At 44.1% G+C, this 15,377-nt stretch overlaps 1 protein-coding gene across 1 annotated transcript in view; it reads right to left on the reverse strand.

Moving 5' to 3' along the window:
• The window catches only part of NUDT13 (nudix hydrolase 13), a 61,591-nt gene that overhangs the window by 23,442 nt on the left and 22,772 nt on the right, over positions 1-15,377 (reverse strand). The window contains exon 2 of the mRNA XM_044298425.1: positions 2,559-2,665. Coding sequence (XP_044154360.1) covers positions 2,559-2,638 — 80 coding nt within the window. The 5' untranslated portion in view covers positions 2,639-2,665. The remainder of the gene's footprint in view (positions 1-2,558; positions 2,666-15,377) is intronic.

The raw sequence follows: 15,377 nt of genomic DNA on the forward strand, positions 1-15,377 counted from the left end.
TTTTTCTCCTATCCACACCTGATTTGGGCTTTGAAAACTGCATCAAGAAACCTGACATGTGGCAGCACCCTTAGACCAACAATTAACATTATATCGTCAGGCCGAAGCCCAGCTGACAACAGGAAGGACAGTGAGGTCGTCATCTACATACTGTAATTTTCTGCTGCTCCGTTAAACTCTGTAATTAAGTTCTAAAATACCAGAGAATTGCAAAGAATAGCCAAAAACAGCTGTAGTGACCCAGATATCTAAGCTGCTTTCATTCGTTTACTCCAATAGGGTCCTTACACACATCAATTTGTCTTTGGCTTTTTTCACCAGGTTTTTTTTTTTTTTGGGGGGGGGGGGGGGGTGTACACAGGTCAGGTCATTTACTAAAGACAGGTGTTGTGCACAGCAGCCTTACTACTTACTAAAAATCCCACTGGAAGTAGATAAGTAGATCCGACCACACCTCCCGTTGTATCTTCTGCTGTCAATGCACTTGAACAGGAATCTACTCATACGGACACCAGTTTTGTTGCATGCATATTGTTAAATGAGTGTGTCGGAAAACCCGACACATTTGGTCACAAACTAGCAATTGCCCTAAATTTTGGTCCTTTACTATGCCAGAAAAATGGTGTATAGTTATAATAAATGACCCATAGTGTGTCTTACCACTAGCATTTTCTTTATGACATTTCTCCCCTATAATGCTGAAACGGCAAAAGCTACAGCATGTTGTGTTTTTTGTAAGAAGCAAGAAAGGCAAAAAAAGGCCACATAATTAACAAAAATGCCAGGAGCAAAGAAAATGCTTGTATGTCCTGTGTAAAACAAATGCACCAAAAAACACAGCAAAGAACACAAAAGTGCAGAAAATCAACACTAAAAAGTGTAAAAGCACCCTAAGGCCTAATGTACACGACCGTTGTTTTATTCCGTGTCCGTTGCGCCGTTTTCTGCGGACCCATTGATTTTCAATGGGTCCGCTGAAAACTCGGCTAATGCACTGTTTGCCATCCGCATCCGTGATCCGTGGTTCCAGTCCGTCAAAAAAAATATAACCTGTCCTATTATTTTCGTGGAAAACGGTTAGCGGACCCATTCAAGTCAATGGGACCGCTAAAAAACGTGAAGGCACACACGATTGTAATCCGCGTCCATTTTTTTCCTATCATTTGCATGGCAAACCTGTCTTTTTATTACATTCCTTTATGTCTGGTGGTCCTCCAAAAATAAAGACACACGGAAACAAAAACGGAAACGGATCACGGAAGAACGGAACCTCATTTTGCAGAACAGAACACAACAACGGTCGTGTGCATGAGGCCTTAGGCTACCTTTACATGTTGCAGAATATGTGCACATTTTCCGTGCAGATTCCAATACAGAAAAAACGGCAGGGTAATATAATACAGTAACAGAAAACTGTATGAGATTACAATAACTCATGTACACTTTGCAGATTTTTTTTTCTGTGCGGAAAGTGACCTGGATTGCAGTTTCAGCATGACCTGGGAGGAAAAGGACCTTTGGTGACGTCACTGTGCTCATCACATGGTCAATCACCTTTTCCTCCCAGGTCCTCAAAGAAGAAGAAAGAAGACGAGTCGGGCTGAGCGAACAAGTGGATGAGGTGAGTTTAATTTAATTTCTATTTATTTTTTAACCCCTCCATCCCTAATTTACTTAGCATTCTGTATTAAGAATGCTATTATTTTCTCTTATAACCATTTTATAATGCAAAATAATAAAGATCGGGTCCCCATCCCGATCGTCACCTAGCAACCATGTGTGAAAATCGCACCGCATCCGCACTTGCTTGCGAATGCTTGTGATTTTCTCGCACCCCTATTCACTTCTATGGGGCCTGCGTTGCGTGAAAAAACGCACAATATAGAGCATGCTGCGATTTTCACCTCACGCATTGCACCCGCACGGAATTCTCGCCCGTGTGAAAAGGGGCCTTAGGGTGCGACCACACAGCATGTACTGCAGTTGAGTACCATACGGCTACACAGGCTGCAGCAGACCCTAATTAAACTATTGAGAAGCACTCAGTTTAGTTGTTCTGCCTTGTTAAAGGGGTTCTCCGGGCTTTTAATATTGATGACCTATCCTCAGAATAGGTCATCAATATCAAATTGCGGGGGTCCTTAGGGTATACTTACATGTTCAGATTATGATCAGGTTTTGTTCAGGTTTCTGATGCAGTTTTAAAATCCGGTGTGGATCATAAAGGGATAGGAATTAAAGTGAACAAGGCCTTATAACGCCTGGCTGGGAATGGAGACGTGGGCACACATGTACAGTTCTCTCCATTCACTTCAATAGCACCTAGGAAAATAGCAGAGTGGGCAGATTTGGCTAATTTCTGATGTGCTTTTGAAGAGAATGAGACCAGCACCCATCCTGTGGACATGACATAAATGTCCCACATGGGAATACCTCTTTAAGCTTTGCCCATTTTAGTTGCATAAAACAGCAAATACAAGAAACATGAAGTGCCAACAATAGGATAACATAAAAAGAAAAATAATTAGTGGATGTTCACACCATGCAAGCTGACATACCGTGCTTGTTTAACGTAGGAGGAGCAAGTCCTGACAGAACGGGCTGTGTGCCTAACAGCAGCGCTAAGCATTTTCTGCATCTAACTGTCACTACAGCGGGGAAATACCTAAAAATAACAAGGGCAAAACTGAGATTACAATAAACAATAAAATCCAGCAAAATTCTAAAACTCTTATTTATTTTTGTTGGCTTACTTTGAGACAGATTTGTGGCGCAATTGTGGTGCAAAATGAAGCATTTTAGTCCTGCCCATTTCCTGTGAATCCCCACCCCTCAAACGAGTCAGAAAAAGGTGTAGAAACCCTAGATGCACCAAATTGCGACAGTTTTTAGACAGATGTTTGGTGCAGGCATATTAGTAAATCTGGGCCTGCATGTGTGAATCCAGCCTAAAGATGGCCATAATCAGCAGATCAAGAAATGTATGATGAAGACAAAAGCAATACCGTAGCTGTCAGCCAAACAAGCACCCTGCCCACAGCCGTCTAAAGAAAATGTGACCACTCAGCCAATCACTGGCCCCAGCGGTGATCCACCTCATCTAGCGATGACTGAGCAGACATTTCCTGTGTGTCGAAAGGAACCAGGAAGTAAAGACCGACAAGAGACCCATAAAGAGTCAAAGCGGGAGCTGCCGAGGTGAATATTACAAATTTATTTTTTTGCTGTTCTGACCCAGCAGTACTATAAGACCGTAATTTCAGAATGCAGTTAAACTAGTTTTTTAGCGATTTTCACTAAAACGAATTTACACTAAATAGGCGATTTGGAAGGGTGAAATCCCTGAACAATAAATATAAAATGATGGCATATCAAATAAAGATTAGTGTGGATTCTAGAGTTCAGACCCTATTAATCAGACATTTATTGTGGATATTCCCATCTCATTTATAGGAAATCTATCACTCTAATGACCGTTTGTACACGGTCTTGATATTCCCCCTGTTCTGGTGGAGAATGTGCTTAAAGGGAATCTGTCAGTAGTAAGTATAAGGAGTCCAGATCACTATTTTTTATTTTCCTACTGCCCCCAGTTCCTCCCACTGTCAGCGCTCAGAGCTGCACTGAAATACAGTCAGGAATGACATGCAGTTCTAACATAATGGAGAGGACTTGTGTGCATGCACAGCAGTCCTGACAATGTATTTTAATGCAGCTCTAAGCGCTGACAGCAGGAGAATAGGGGGCAGGGGGGAAAAAAATTGTCATCTGGACTCCGTATCTACAGTACTACTCATGTATTACTGTAGATAATGGTCCAAAATTGGGGTGATAGATTCCCTTTAACTTATGATAAGGCTCACCCCTCATAAATGAAGCGCATCCTCTAGGACTCCTTGCTCTAGACTGAAATCTATGCCAGCTCATAAGTGGTACAGATTTCAGTCATCACTTACGCCAGAAAACCGGAATAAAGAGGTTAAATGTGCCGAGGCCAAGAAGAAGTGGTGAAGAAGACGAAGTGGCAAAGTGGTGTACAAACGCCACTTCTACCCGGATTTAGGTGCAATGGTTTTTTGAGCTGAAGAAGTGATGTATGAGAGTGATAAATCCTCCCCATAGTATAACGGTATGGCATAAAAACGGTTTGGGGGGTTTGGTGTAAAGCAACCAAGGAGCTCTGAAAAATGGAAGGTGGAATCTCATTGGTTGCTATGGGCAACTAAACCAGTTTTCCTTTACACCAGTTTTGATAATTCTACCCAGTATCTTTATTCAGATGAAGTAAAGATCATGTCTCCCTTGATAATTTTATTTTAATTTAATTTTAATTTATTTCACTAAATTTCCTAACACCAGCCAATATTTTTAGCAATGATTAATTAATGTTCGATGTAACTAGTTTATTGTTTGTTTTATAGTTCATTAGGAACTTTAGTGAAATACATTCAAATAAATAATTCAGAAGAACATAGTGCCTCAGTTATAAAGAGGCGCAGGCCTCGTGATCTATTAGGCGCATCACCCAGCAGGCTATACACCAGAATAAAATCTACCACACCAAAGATTTGTCTTTATTTGCCTCTGAAAACAGGCACAAAAGAAGATAAATGGGGCTGACGCACTGGCACCATGCCCCCTTTCAAGAGGCAAAGGCAGCATAGAAACGCCACCTGCAACAAAATGTATCACAAGTGGTGTTTAAAAAGTCTCAAACACGATGTTTGCGACTTTTTTTATTCCACAAAAATAGTGCAGGGAGATGATAAATCCTCTCCAGTATCTTAATTTGATCCCTTTGTTCAATAATCCTAAAACCAGCATAACACGATTCCTGGGCTTCATATAGCTCCTGCTCTCAAATCCACAAGACGCTTCTTCCAGACAGAAGCGCATTAATTATGTTATGATGTTTTTATGAAGATTATTGAATAAAGATACCACTTTTATGGTGAGTGCCATGCTACACAGTGGAGTCCCATAATTATGACCACCAGCTATTATCCAGGGTAACTGCCGTGTGCAGTACAGACAGCAGCTAGACAGGCTGGGAGTGACTCAATAAGGTCCTAGTAGGTTGTCACAGGTATCTGGAGCCATGCTGACTGCAGTGCAGCCCACAGCTACTGGAGGGTGCATGGTGGAGGATCCATAGAACGCACGCAAAGATCAAGGTGGTCCCACAGATGTTAAAGTGTTTTCAAGTCTGGGGAATTAGGGGGCTGGGGTAGCACTTGGAAGTCTTGGTCATGCCCTTCCAACCAATGTCGGACATTTATTGCTGGAAGATCTCATCCACCCCAGGGAAGACAATCAGCATGTATGGGTCTATCTGCAAGGATGGATTCATTTCATACCCAAGTCAGTTGAGAATGCCTTTCCCATAGATGAGTGGTCTCAGGGAATAATACCATGAAAGCATTCCTCAGACCATAAAACCGCCACCACCAGCTTGTGTTCTTCCAGCAATGGCTGCAGGGTGTCTATTCTCTGATGTTTTTGGGCTGACACGCCAATATCCGTCTGCTCAAAGAATCAGAAAACATGACTCGTTGGAAAAGGCAACCCTTTGCCAATCAGCTGAGGTCCAATTCTGATACTGTTACAAAGATTGAACCCTTTTGTGCCTATGCAACTTCTTTAGGGGAGGTGCAGTGACCATCCGACTGTTTCAGAGCTCTATACACAGTAGGGTTCACTGAACTGTTTATTTTGGCCGTGAGCTGTTCCATTGTAGCATGTTGGTCCACTCTTGTGCACCTTCATAGCCGACGTTTGCCTCTCACATCAATGGGGCATGGTGATCTGCAGCTTCCACGGCGCTTATTCGCAGTGGTGCCATTTATCCACTTAGACTGACAGTTAGACAATTATGTCCAGCGTCGGCCTCTCCAAAGGACGGAGGATCAATACGATCCTCTGCCCTTTGTCACCATCTCCAGCAGCGCCAGAGATGGTGCGCCTAACAGGAACATGGGAACAAAGAGTTCCCATGCCCCTGTGGATGGCTGACCTCCGGCACTGTAATTACAGCGCCGGAGGTGTGCGTCCGCTCCACAGGCGGGAGGATCAAAGGATCCCCCCGCCTGGAAGCGCGCTCCGAGATGCGTGGGCCGGCGCGGTGATGTCATATCACCGCGCCGACCCACGTGTTCAGGCCAGCGGCGCGCATGCGGGCAGCGGCAATGGTGGGACAAAAACGAGCGCCGCCAAGCTTAAATAGGCCGGCGGCGCTACGTCATATCACCGCGCCGGCCCACGTGTTCAGGCCGGCGGCGCGCCTGCTCAGTAGGCAGGTAAGACCACCAGGAGCAGGAAGAAGCATCCCTGGACAACGAGCATACCACCGCTGAGTATCGATTTATTAGCTGTTATTAACCCTTTGGTGTTACCCTCCCTATACCACCAACAATATATATTATTCCCCTACCCTATACCACCAACGATCCCCTGCCATATTTACCCTTACCTTCCCCTGCATTCCCTGATTCCCCTGCATTAACCCTTACATCACCAACGGACCCTAATTCCCTTGTGTTCCCCTATAGCACCCGTCTTCCCTTGGTTTACCCCTAATCCCCCTATATCCCTTGGTAATCCTTACCTTCCCCTGCAGCTCATTTACCCTTACCCCCTGAACCCTTGGTAACCCTTACCTTCCCCTGCCCTGAGACTAATTCCCCTGTGTTCCCCCAAGATCCCTCATATCCCCTGCTACCCTGGTATTGCCTCTGTGCTTCTACCCCTGATACCCCTTCACGGCTGCCCTGCTCACCCCAGCAGCAGCAGTGTCCGTATTAACCCCTTGTTATTCCCCGTAGGGATAGTATATTGACAGGATTGGGTGGGCGGCTGGTAAAGTCTATGTATGTGTATTATTGTTATTGTAGTTAGATTCTGGGGAGGAATTGGGACTGTGTTAGCGTAGTTAGAACCGTATTAGTGTGTTGTTATAGTGTGTGTACTTATATTGCTGTGTGCTGCTATAAATATATATATCTATTCCCTTGATATAGATATACTGTATATATAGTTATAAGCAAATATATTATACTGTGACGTATAGTGTGTTAATAAATACGTTTTATTTAAGCACAGCGTGTAGTCTTTTGTAGTAGTAAGGCGCCGCAGCAATAGCCTCAGATAGTTCAGTGTAGAGTAAGGCAATCAGTAGTGATTTGTTGTGTATTTAGGCATAAATAGGCGGAGTCATCACTAGACGACTCACGCCTATTTATGAGTATTAATTATAGATTTTTTTATGCAAATCTCAATAATTAATATTCATAAATAGGCCTATTTATGCCTAAATACACAACAAATCACTACTGATTGCCTTAATCTACACTCAACTACCTGCGGCTATTGCTGCGGCGCCTTACTACTACAAAAGACTACACGCTGTGCTTAAATAAAACGTATTTATTAACACACTATACGTCACATTATTACACAACAAGGTCAGCTGCTACTATGGTCACACGTGACCGGAATACTCGATAATAACATAAAACAGCAACCCAAAGAGTATCTATAATTCCATATGAATATATTTTATTGAAGATTAAAAAAGGGGTTAACAAACCACTATATTAATAAAGGATTCAAGTATCCAATGTTGAAATTGGCATCTTCAGCGTCACATCAATTATATAATCAATCCATGTTGGTCATGATCAGAGTATAAAAGGAACACAAACAGCCTAACTATTTCATTAGCAGGATGAAAACTTCCTACTCGTAACGTTGGCATATGTGTCCCTTAACCTAACTCCTGATACATGTAAAGTGACTGGTGCACAATGTAAAACGTCACAGTATAATATATTTGATTATAACTATATATATCTATATCAAGGGAATATATATATGTATTTATAGCAGCACACAGCAATATAAGTACAATATAAGTACACACACTATAACAACACACTAATACGGTTCTAACTACTCTAACACAGTCCCAATTCCTCCCCAGAATCTAACTACAATTACAATAATACACATACATAGACTTTACCAGCCGCCCACCCAATCCTGTCAATATACTATCCCTACGGGGAATAACAAGGGGTTAATACGGACACTGCTGCTGCTGGGGTGAGCAGGGCAGCCGTGAAGGGGTATCAGGGGTAGAAGCACAAAGGCAATACCAGGGTAGCAGGGGATATGAGGGATCCTGGGCGAACACAGGGGAATTAGTCTCAGGGCAGGGGAAGGTAAGGGTTACCAAGGGTTCAGGGGGTAAGGGTAAATGAGCTGCAGGGGAAGGTAAGGGTTAACACGGGTTATAGGGGGATTAGGGGTAAACCAAGGGAAGCAGGTGCTATAGGGGAACACAGGGGAATTAGGGTCCGTTGGTGGTGTAAGGGTTAATGCAGGGGAATCAGGGAATGCGGGGGAAGGTAAGGGTAAATATGGCAGGGGATCGTTGGTGGTATAGGGTAGGGCACCAAAGGCTTAATAACAGCTAATAAAGCGATACTCAGCGGTGGTATGCTCGTTGTCCAGGGGGGCTCGTTTGTCCAGGGGATGCTTCTTCCTGCTCCTGGTGGTCTTACCTGCCTACTGAGCGTAGCGCCGCCGGCCTATTTAAGCTTGGCGGCGCCCGCTCTTGTCCCACCATTGCCGCCGCGCGCATGCGCGCTGCTGGCCTGAACACGTGGGGCGGCGCGGTGATATGACGTAGCGCCGCCGGCCTATTTAAGCTTGGCGGCGCCCGCTTTTGTCCCACCATTGCATGCGCGCCGCCGGCCTGAACATGTGGGCCGGCGCGGTGATATGACATCACTGCGCCGGCCCGCGCATCTCGGAGCGCGCTTCCAGGCGGGGGAATCCTTTGATCCTCCCGCCTGTGGAGCGGACGCACACCTCCGGCGCTGTAATTACAGCGCCGGAGGTCAGCCATCCACAGGGGCATGGGAACTCTTTGTTCCCATGTCCCTGTTAGGCGCACCATCTCTGGCACTGCTGGAAATGGTGATAAAGGGCAGAGGATCGTATTGATCCTCTGTCCTTTGGAGAGGCTGACGCTGGAAATAATTGTCCAACTGTCGGTCTCCTCCACTCCCCCCCCCTTCCCCAGCAGGCGCATTGAGCAGGGGAGATTGGCCATAATTCTTGTGCCCATATATGTTTATAGATGCTTGAGGCACATCAATAAACATATATGAATGGACATGACATACATATAGGGGGCAGGCACAATAAGCCCACCTATAATATATATATGCATATATTATATACATAGGGGTACATACAGTACAGACCAAAAGTTTGGACACACCTTCTCATTCAAAGAGTTTTCTTTATTTTCATGACTATGAAAATTGTAGATTCACACTGAAGGCATCAAAACTATGAATTAACACATGTGGAATTATATACACAACAAAAAAGTGAAACAACTGAAAATATGTCATATTCTAGGTTCTTCAAAGTAGCCACCTTTTGCTTTGATTACTGCTTTGCACACTCTTGGCATTCTCTTGATGAGCTTCAAGAGGTAGTCACCTAAAATGGTCCATATAGATGACACGCCTTAACATAGTCTCTTACAATGTTAGAGGTCTCAATTCCCCATCCAAGAGAGGTCTGGTGATATACTTTCTTTTAAAAAAAAATAAAGCTGACATATGCTTACATTTTAAGAATACAAGCATTCCTACTATGAACAGACAATATTTCTCTCACTGGTACTCGGGGCTCCAATAGTGGCGCATCAAAAGGGGTCAGCATAGGGGTTAGCAAAAATGTTCTCTTCTCTGAGGTGAAGAGATGTGTAGTCTAAAGGTCGTTACCTCTTTATAAAAGGCAACACTATGTTCACAGTAGGGAATTTATAATAAAGAACAGATCCCCTGGCTTCTAGGAGTCCTCAAAAGACTCTCCCAATTCACAGAAGGCACTCTAATCCTGGGCGGCAATTTTAGCGTGGATCTGAACCCCTTAACTGATCTGAACCCCTGTATATATGCACGACTGCATGTGGGTTTGAGCACCTCCTGCTAATGCCACCCAGTCTTTTTAGTTTGTATATATAGATTCCTGGAGGTGTATAAACTCCAATTTAAATGTGCCTGTTTTCCATCTACAGGCCACATTTAGGCTACTTTCACACTTGCGTTCGTCGGTCCGCTCGTGAGCTCCGTTTGAAGGAGCTCACAAGCGGACCCGAACGCCTCCGTCCAGCCCTGATGCAGTCTGAATGGAGCGGATCCGCTCAGACTGCATCAGTCTGGCGGCGTTAAGCCTTCGCTCCGCTCGCCTCCGCACGGCCAGGCGGACAGCTGAACGCTGCTTGCAGCGTTCAGCTGTCCGCCTGGCCGTGCGGAGGCGAGCGGATCCGTTCAGACTTACAATGTAAGTCAATGGGAACGGATCCGCTTGAAGATGACACCATATGGCTCAATCTTCAAGCGGATCCGTCCCCCATTGACTTTACATTGAAAGTCTGAACGGATCCGCTCAGGCTACTTGCGCACTTAGAAATTTTTCTAAATTATTAATGCAGACTGATCCGTACTGAACGGAGCCTCCGTCTGCATTAATATGATCGGATCCGTTCAGAACGGATCCGATCAAGCGCTAGTGTGAAAGTAGCCTTAGGTGCACCTGTGAGGCCTGGGCCATATCAGTCAGTCTTGAGTGGGACTCGCAGACTCCCCCCTCCTCCCATTGCAAGCATGGTTACATGCTGGAGATAACTGGTGAGCTGTTTGTGAGTCGGCCTCATGCTCCTGTAATTTGCCCACTGGCTCCTGGTATCGCCCATACGGCTCAGGTAGGAGAGTGTTAGGTCTCCGGCTACTTGAGAAACCTTGACGTGGTGCCCGGGCTTAGACATGTTAGGACATGTTGACTAATCTCTCAATTTTAAAATCAGTTTGAGGGTTTAGTGAGACTGCAGAGTGCACCTGTATTTGTTATTGTTTTGTTATATTGTTATATTGATTATGACATACGCACTTGTTACCTTGTGTGAGATGTCTATTGTGGTACTTGTGGTTCGCCGCGGGCATCCTCCACCGTATGCATTTTGCTGGGGATCGCCATTAGCAACGGGCCACAAGTGCAGGATTTGCTCCCCTGTATATATGCATGACTGCATGTGGGTTTGAGCACCTCCTGCTAATGCCACCCTGTCTTTTTAGTTTCCTTTTAATATTCCACATGCTCTGAAACCTTGCTTCCATACCTTAGCAAGCTATATAACTCAGCATTATCTGGGGTTCCCTTCCATAAACAGATACTCGCAGTGCAAATCTCTATCATTCATAAAGAAGGCAAAGACACAATGTTATGCAGCAACTACCGCCCCATTTCTTTACTTAATGTTGACCTAAAGCTATTTGCAAAAATTCTAGCTCAAAGATTACAAACTACCCTCCCCTCTCTTATTTCTCCAGATCAAGTACTGTAGGTTTTGTGCCTGGTAGGGAAGGGAAAGATAATATATACAGAGTCATACAGCTCATAGCCCACGCAAAATCTTCAGCCAAACCTTTAATACTGTTGAGTACTGATGCCGAAAAGGCATACGACCGAGTAGACTGGCCCTGCCTTAAAGCCTCATTAGCCGCTTTTGGAATCCCACCCATGTTCATTGCTGCCATCTTTACCATGTACACAGATCCCACCGCCAAAGTGAGGGTCAATGATGTGCTGTCACCTGTGTTCCCCATTTCTAACGGTACCCCACAGGGATCCCCAATTTCTCCCCTACTCTTTGTGCTAACAATGGAAACATTACTACAAAAAATAAGACAAGGTGACCGTATACAAGGGAAGACATGTGGTGCAGGGGAACACAAAGCGGCAGCGTATGCAGATGACCTCCTATTAATGGTAACCAACCCGTCAGACTCGCTCCCCATTGTGGAACGACTTTTCCTTGAATTTGGGCTAATATCTAACTTCAAAGTGAACATGAATAAGTCTCAAATTCTCAATATCTCCCCACCCAAACGTTTAGCTACCACTTTATCTACCACTTGGCCCTTTGACTAGTCCCAACCTACAATCAAGTTTCTAGGGATTAGAATCTCATCTGAGCCCAATAACCTATACAAAAATAACTTCCCACCATTATTACAGAAGATTTTTAAAACTTTATCCTCTTGGCCAACACCATATATCTCATGGTTCGGACGTAAAAATATTGCTAAGTGCCTCATCTGGCCAAAAATAACATATCTACTACAAGCACTCCCTAAACATATCCCCAACATTTTCTATTCCACATTGGACAAGATTTTCTTTAAATACAGGTCCTTCTAAAAAAATTAGCATACTGTGATAAAGTTCATTATTTTCTGTAATGTACTGATAAACATTAGACTTTCATATATTTTAGATTCATTACACACCAACTGAAGTAGTTCAAGCCTTTTATTGTTTTAATATTGATGATTTTGGCATACAGCTCATGAAAACCCCAAATTCCTATCTAAAAAAATTAGCATATTTCATCCGACCAATAAAAGAAAAGTGTTTTTAATACAAAAAATGTCAACCTTCAAATAATTATGTTCAGTTATGCACTCAATACTTGGTCGGGAATCCTTTTGCAGGAATGACTGCTTCAATGCGGCGTGGCATGGAGGCAATCAGCCTGTGGCACTGCTGAGGTGTTATGGAGGCCCAGGATGCTTCGATAGCGGCCTTAAGCTCATCCAGAGTGTTGGGTCTTGCGTCTCTCAACTTTCTCTTCCCAATATCCCACAGATTCTCTATGGGGTTCAGGTCAGGAGAGTTGGCAGGCCAATTGAGCACAGTAATACCATGGTCAGTAAACCATTTACCAGTGGTTTTGGCACTGTGAGAAGATGCCAGGTCGTGCTGAAAAATGAAATCTTCATCTCCATAAAGCTTTTCAGCAGATGGAAGCATGAAGTGCTCCAAAATCTCCTGATAGCTAGCTGCATTGACCCTGCCCTTGATAAAACACAGTGGACCAACACCAACAGCTGACATGGCACCCCAGACCATCACTGACTGTGGGTACTTGACACTGGACTTCAGGCATTTTGGCATTTCCCTCTCCCCAGTCTTCCTCCAGACTCTGGCACCTTGATTTCCGAATGACATGCAAAATTTGCTTTCATCCAAAAAAAGTACTTTGGACCACTGAGCAACAGTCCAGTGCTGCTTCTCTGTAGCCCAGGTCAGGCGCTTCTGCCGCTGTTTCTGGTTCAAAAGTGGCTTGACCTGGGTAATGCGGCACCTGTAGCCCATTTCCTGCACACGCCTGTACACGGTGGCTCTGGATGTTTCTACTCCAGACTCAGTCCACTGCTTCTGCAGGTCCCCCAAGGTCTGGAATCGGTCCTTCTCCACAATCTTCCTCAGGGTCCAGTCACCTCTTCTCGTTGTGCAGCGTTTTCTGCCACACTTTTTCCTTCCCACAGACTTCCCACTGAGGTGCCTTGATACAGCACTCTGGGAACAGCCTATTCGTTCAGAAATTTCTTTCTGTGTCTTACCCTCTTGCTTGAGGGTGTCAATGATGACCTTCTGGACAGCAGTCAGGTCGGCAGTCTTACCCATGATTGCGGTTTTGAGTAATGAACCAGGCTGGGAGTTTTTAAAAGCCTCAGGAATCTTTTGCAGGTGTTTAGAGTTAATTAGTTGATTCAGATGATTAGGTTAATAGCTCGTTTAGAGAACCTTTTCATGATATGCTAATTTTTTTAGATAGGAATTTTGGGTTTTCATGAGCTGTATGCCAAAATCATCAATATTAAAACAATAAAAGGCTTGAACTACTTCAGTTGTGTGTAATGAATTTAAAATATATGAAAGTCTAATGTTTATCAGTACATTACAGAAAATAATGAACTTTATCACAATATGCTAATTTTTTTTAGAAGGACCTGTATATATGGAATTGCAAGAAACCTAGAATAAATACTCTACACTCCAACTTCCACAGAAGTATGGCGGAATTGACTTACCCTCCCCACAAATATTTGTCCAAGGAGTCCATCTGAATAGAATTGTTGACTGGATCAGATGTCCCCCTCATAAGCTCTGGGTCCGTATAGAAGAGACAGGACTCCTATTCAGACACTGTGTATTCTCTGATCAAACTAGCTTTCCACATACCAATTCATACAACTTACTCACAAATCAGACCAGACGAATATGGAATCTGTGCAAAGTTCGCTCAATATGCTCCCCTTACCCTTCCCCATTATTACAAGTTAGAGACTTACTATATAGCTCCGACTGTGCGCATAATAACACAATACCGAACGGGATTAAAAATAACGAGAATAAAAATAACAATACCACTATCAACCTCCTAATTTTAGATGGCACAATCCATTCTCTCACTACACTCACCAAATTACTTAACTGCCCATCTCTATCACCGCTACTATATAACAAGTTCATTCTCTCCTTCAAACAGCTACTATTATCTAAAGACCTATGTGGACCTGCAACACAGTTTGAATCCCTTCTTGCCCAATTAAAAACACCTAGAAAGGTAGTCTCGACTCTCTGCAAGCTTGTCCTGTCTCCACCTATAGATACCGAGCACTCTTATATCCGAGCCTGCGAGTGCAACCTTAAGAGAAAGTTCTCAAAAGAAGATTTACAAAAAATCTATCTGGCACTTAAACAGACCTCTAAATGTGTGAGAATGCAAGAGAGCGGTTATAAAATATTGACCAGGTGGCACCTCACTCCAGTGCTATTACACAAATATAATCCAAACTACAACCCTAACTGCTGGAGATGTGACCAGCACTTGGGCACGTATTTCCACTTATGGTGGACCTGCCCTCTCATCACCTCATACTGGAGGTCTGTTTTAGCACAGATCAATTTAATCACTGGTTTAAATCTACCCCTACTACTTGAGATCTGCCTATTACACCTCTTTCCAAACAAAATCCCCAAGGGGAAACTAAGATTAACTAGACACCTCCTAGCCGCTGCTAGAATTATGATTCCTACACTGTGAAAGGCGGACTTGCCACCTACACTTTTGCAGTGGTTGGGAAAGGTGGACTCTTTATATCATTTAGAACAGGGATGCTCAACCTGCGGCCCTCCAGCTGTTGAAAAACTACAACTCCCAGCATGCCTGGACAGCTTACAGCTATCAGCCAACAGCAGGGCATGGTGGGAGTTGTAGTTTTACAACAGCTGGAGGGCCGCAAGTTGAGCATCCCTGGTTTAGAAGAACTGGCAATACGGGAGTCCAGATCGCATATTCTCTTTCAGAATACTTGTTGTCCTTGGGCTAAATACAGACACTTTGAGGCCTATAGTTACTTATGTCGCCCCCATCCACACATTGCTACCAGTGGTGGTATTGCCCTCTCACTCCCTCTCTCTTATTCATTGGATGACGGAACTGAGCCTTA

This window comes from Bufo gargarizans, chromosome 6 (genome assembly GCF_014858855.1).
Source record: "Bufo gargarizans isolate SCDJY-AF-19 chromosome 6, ASM1485885v1, whole genome shotgun sequence".
In the NCBI taxonomy this organism is placed as follows: domain Eukaryota; kingdom Metazoa; phylum Chordata; class Amphibia; order Anura; family Bufonidae; genus Bufo; species Bufo gargarizans.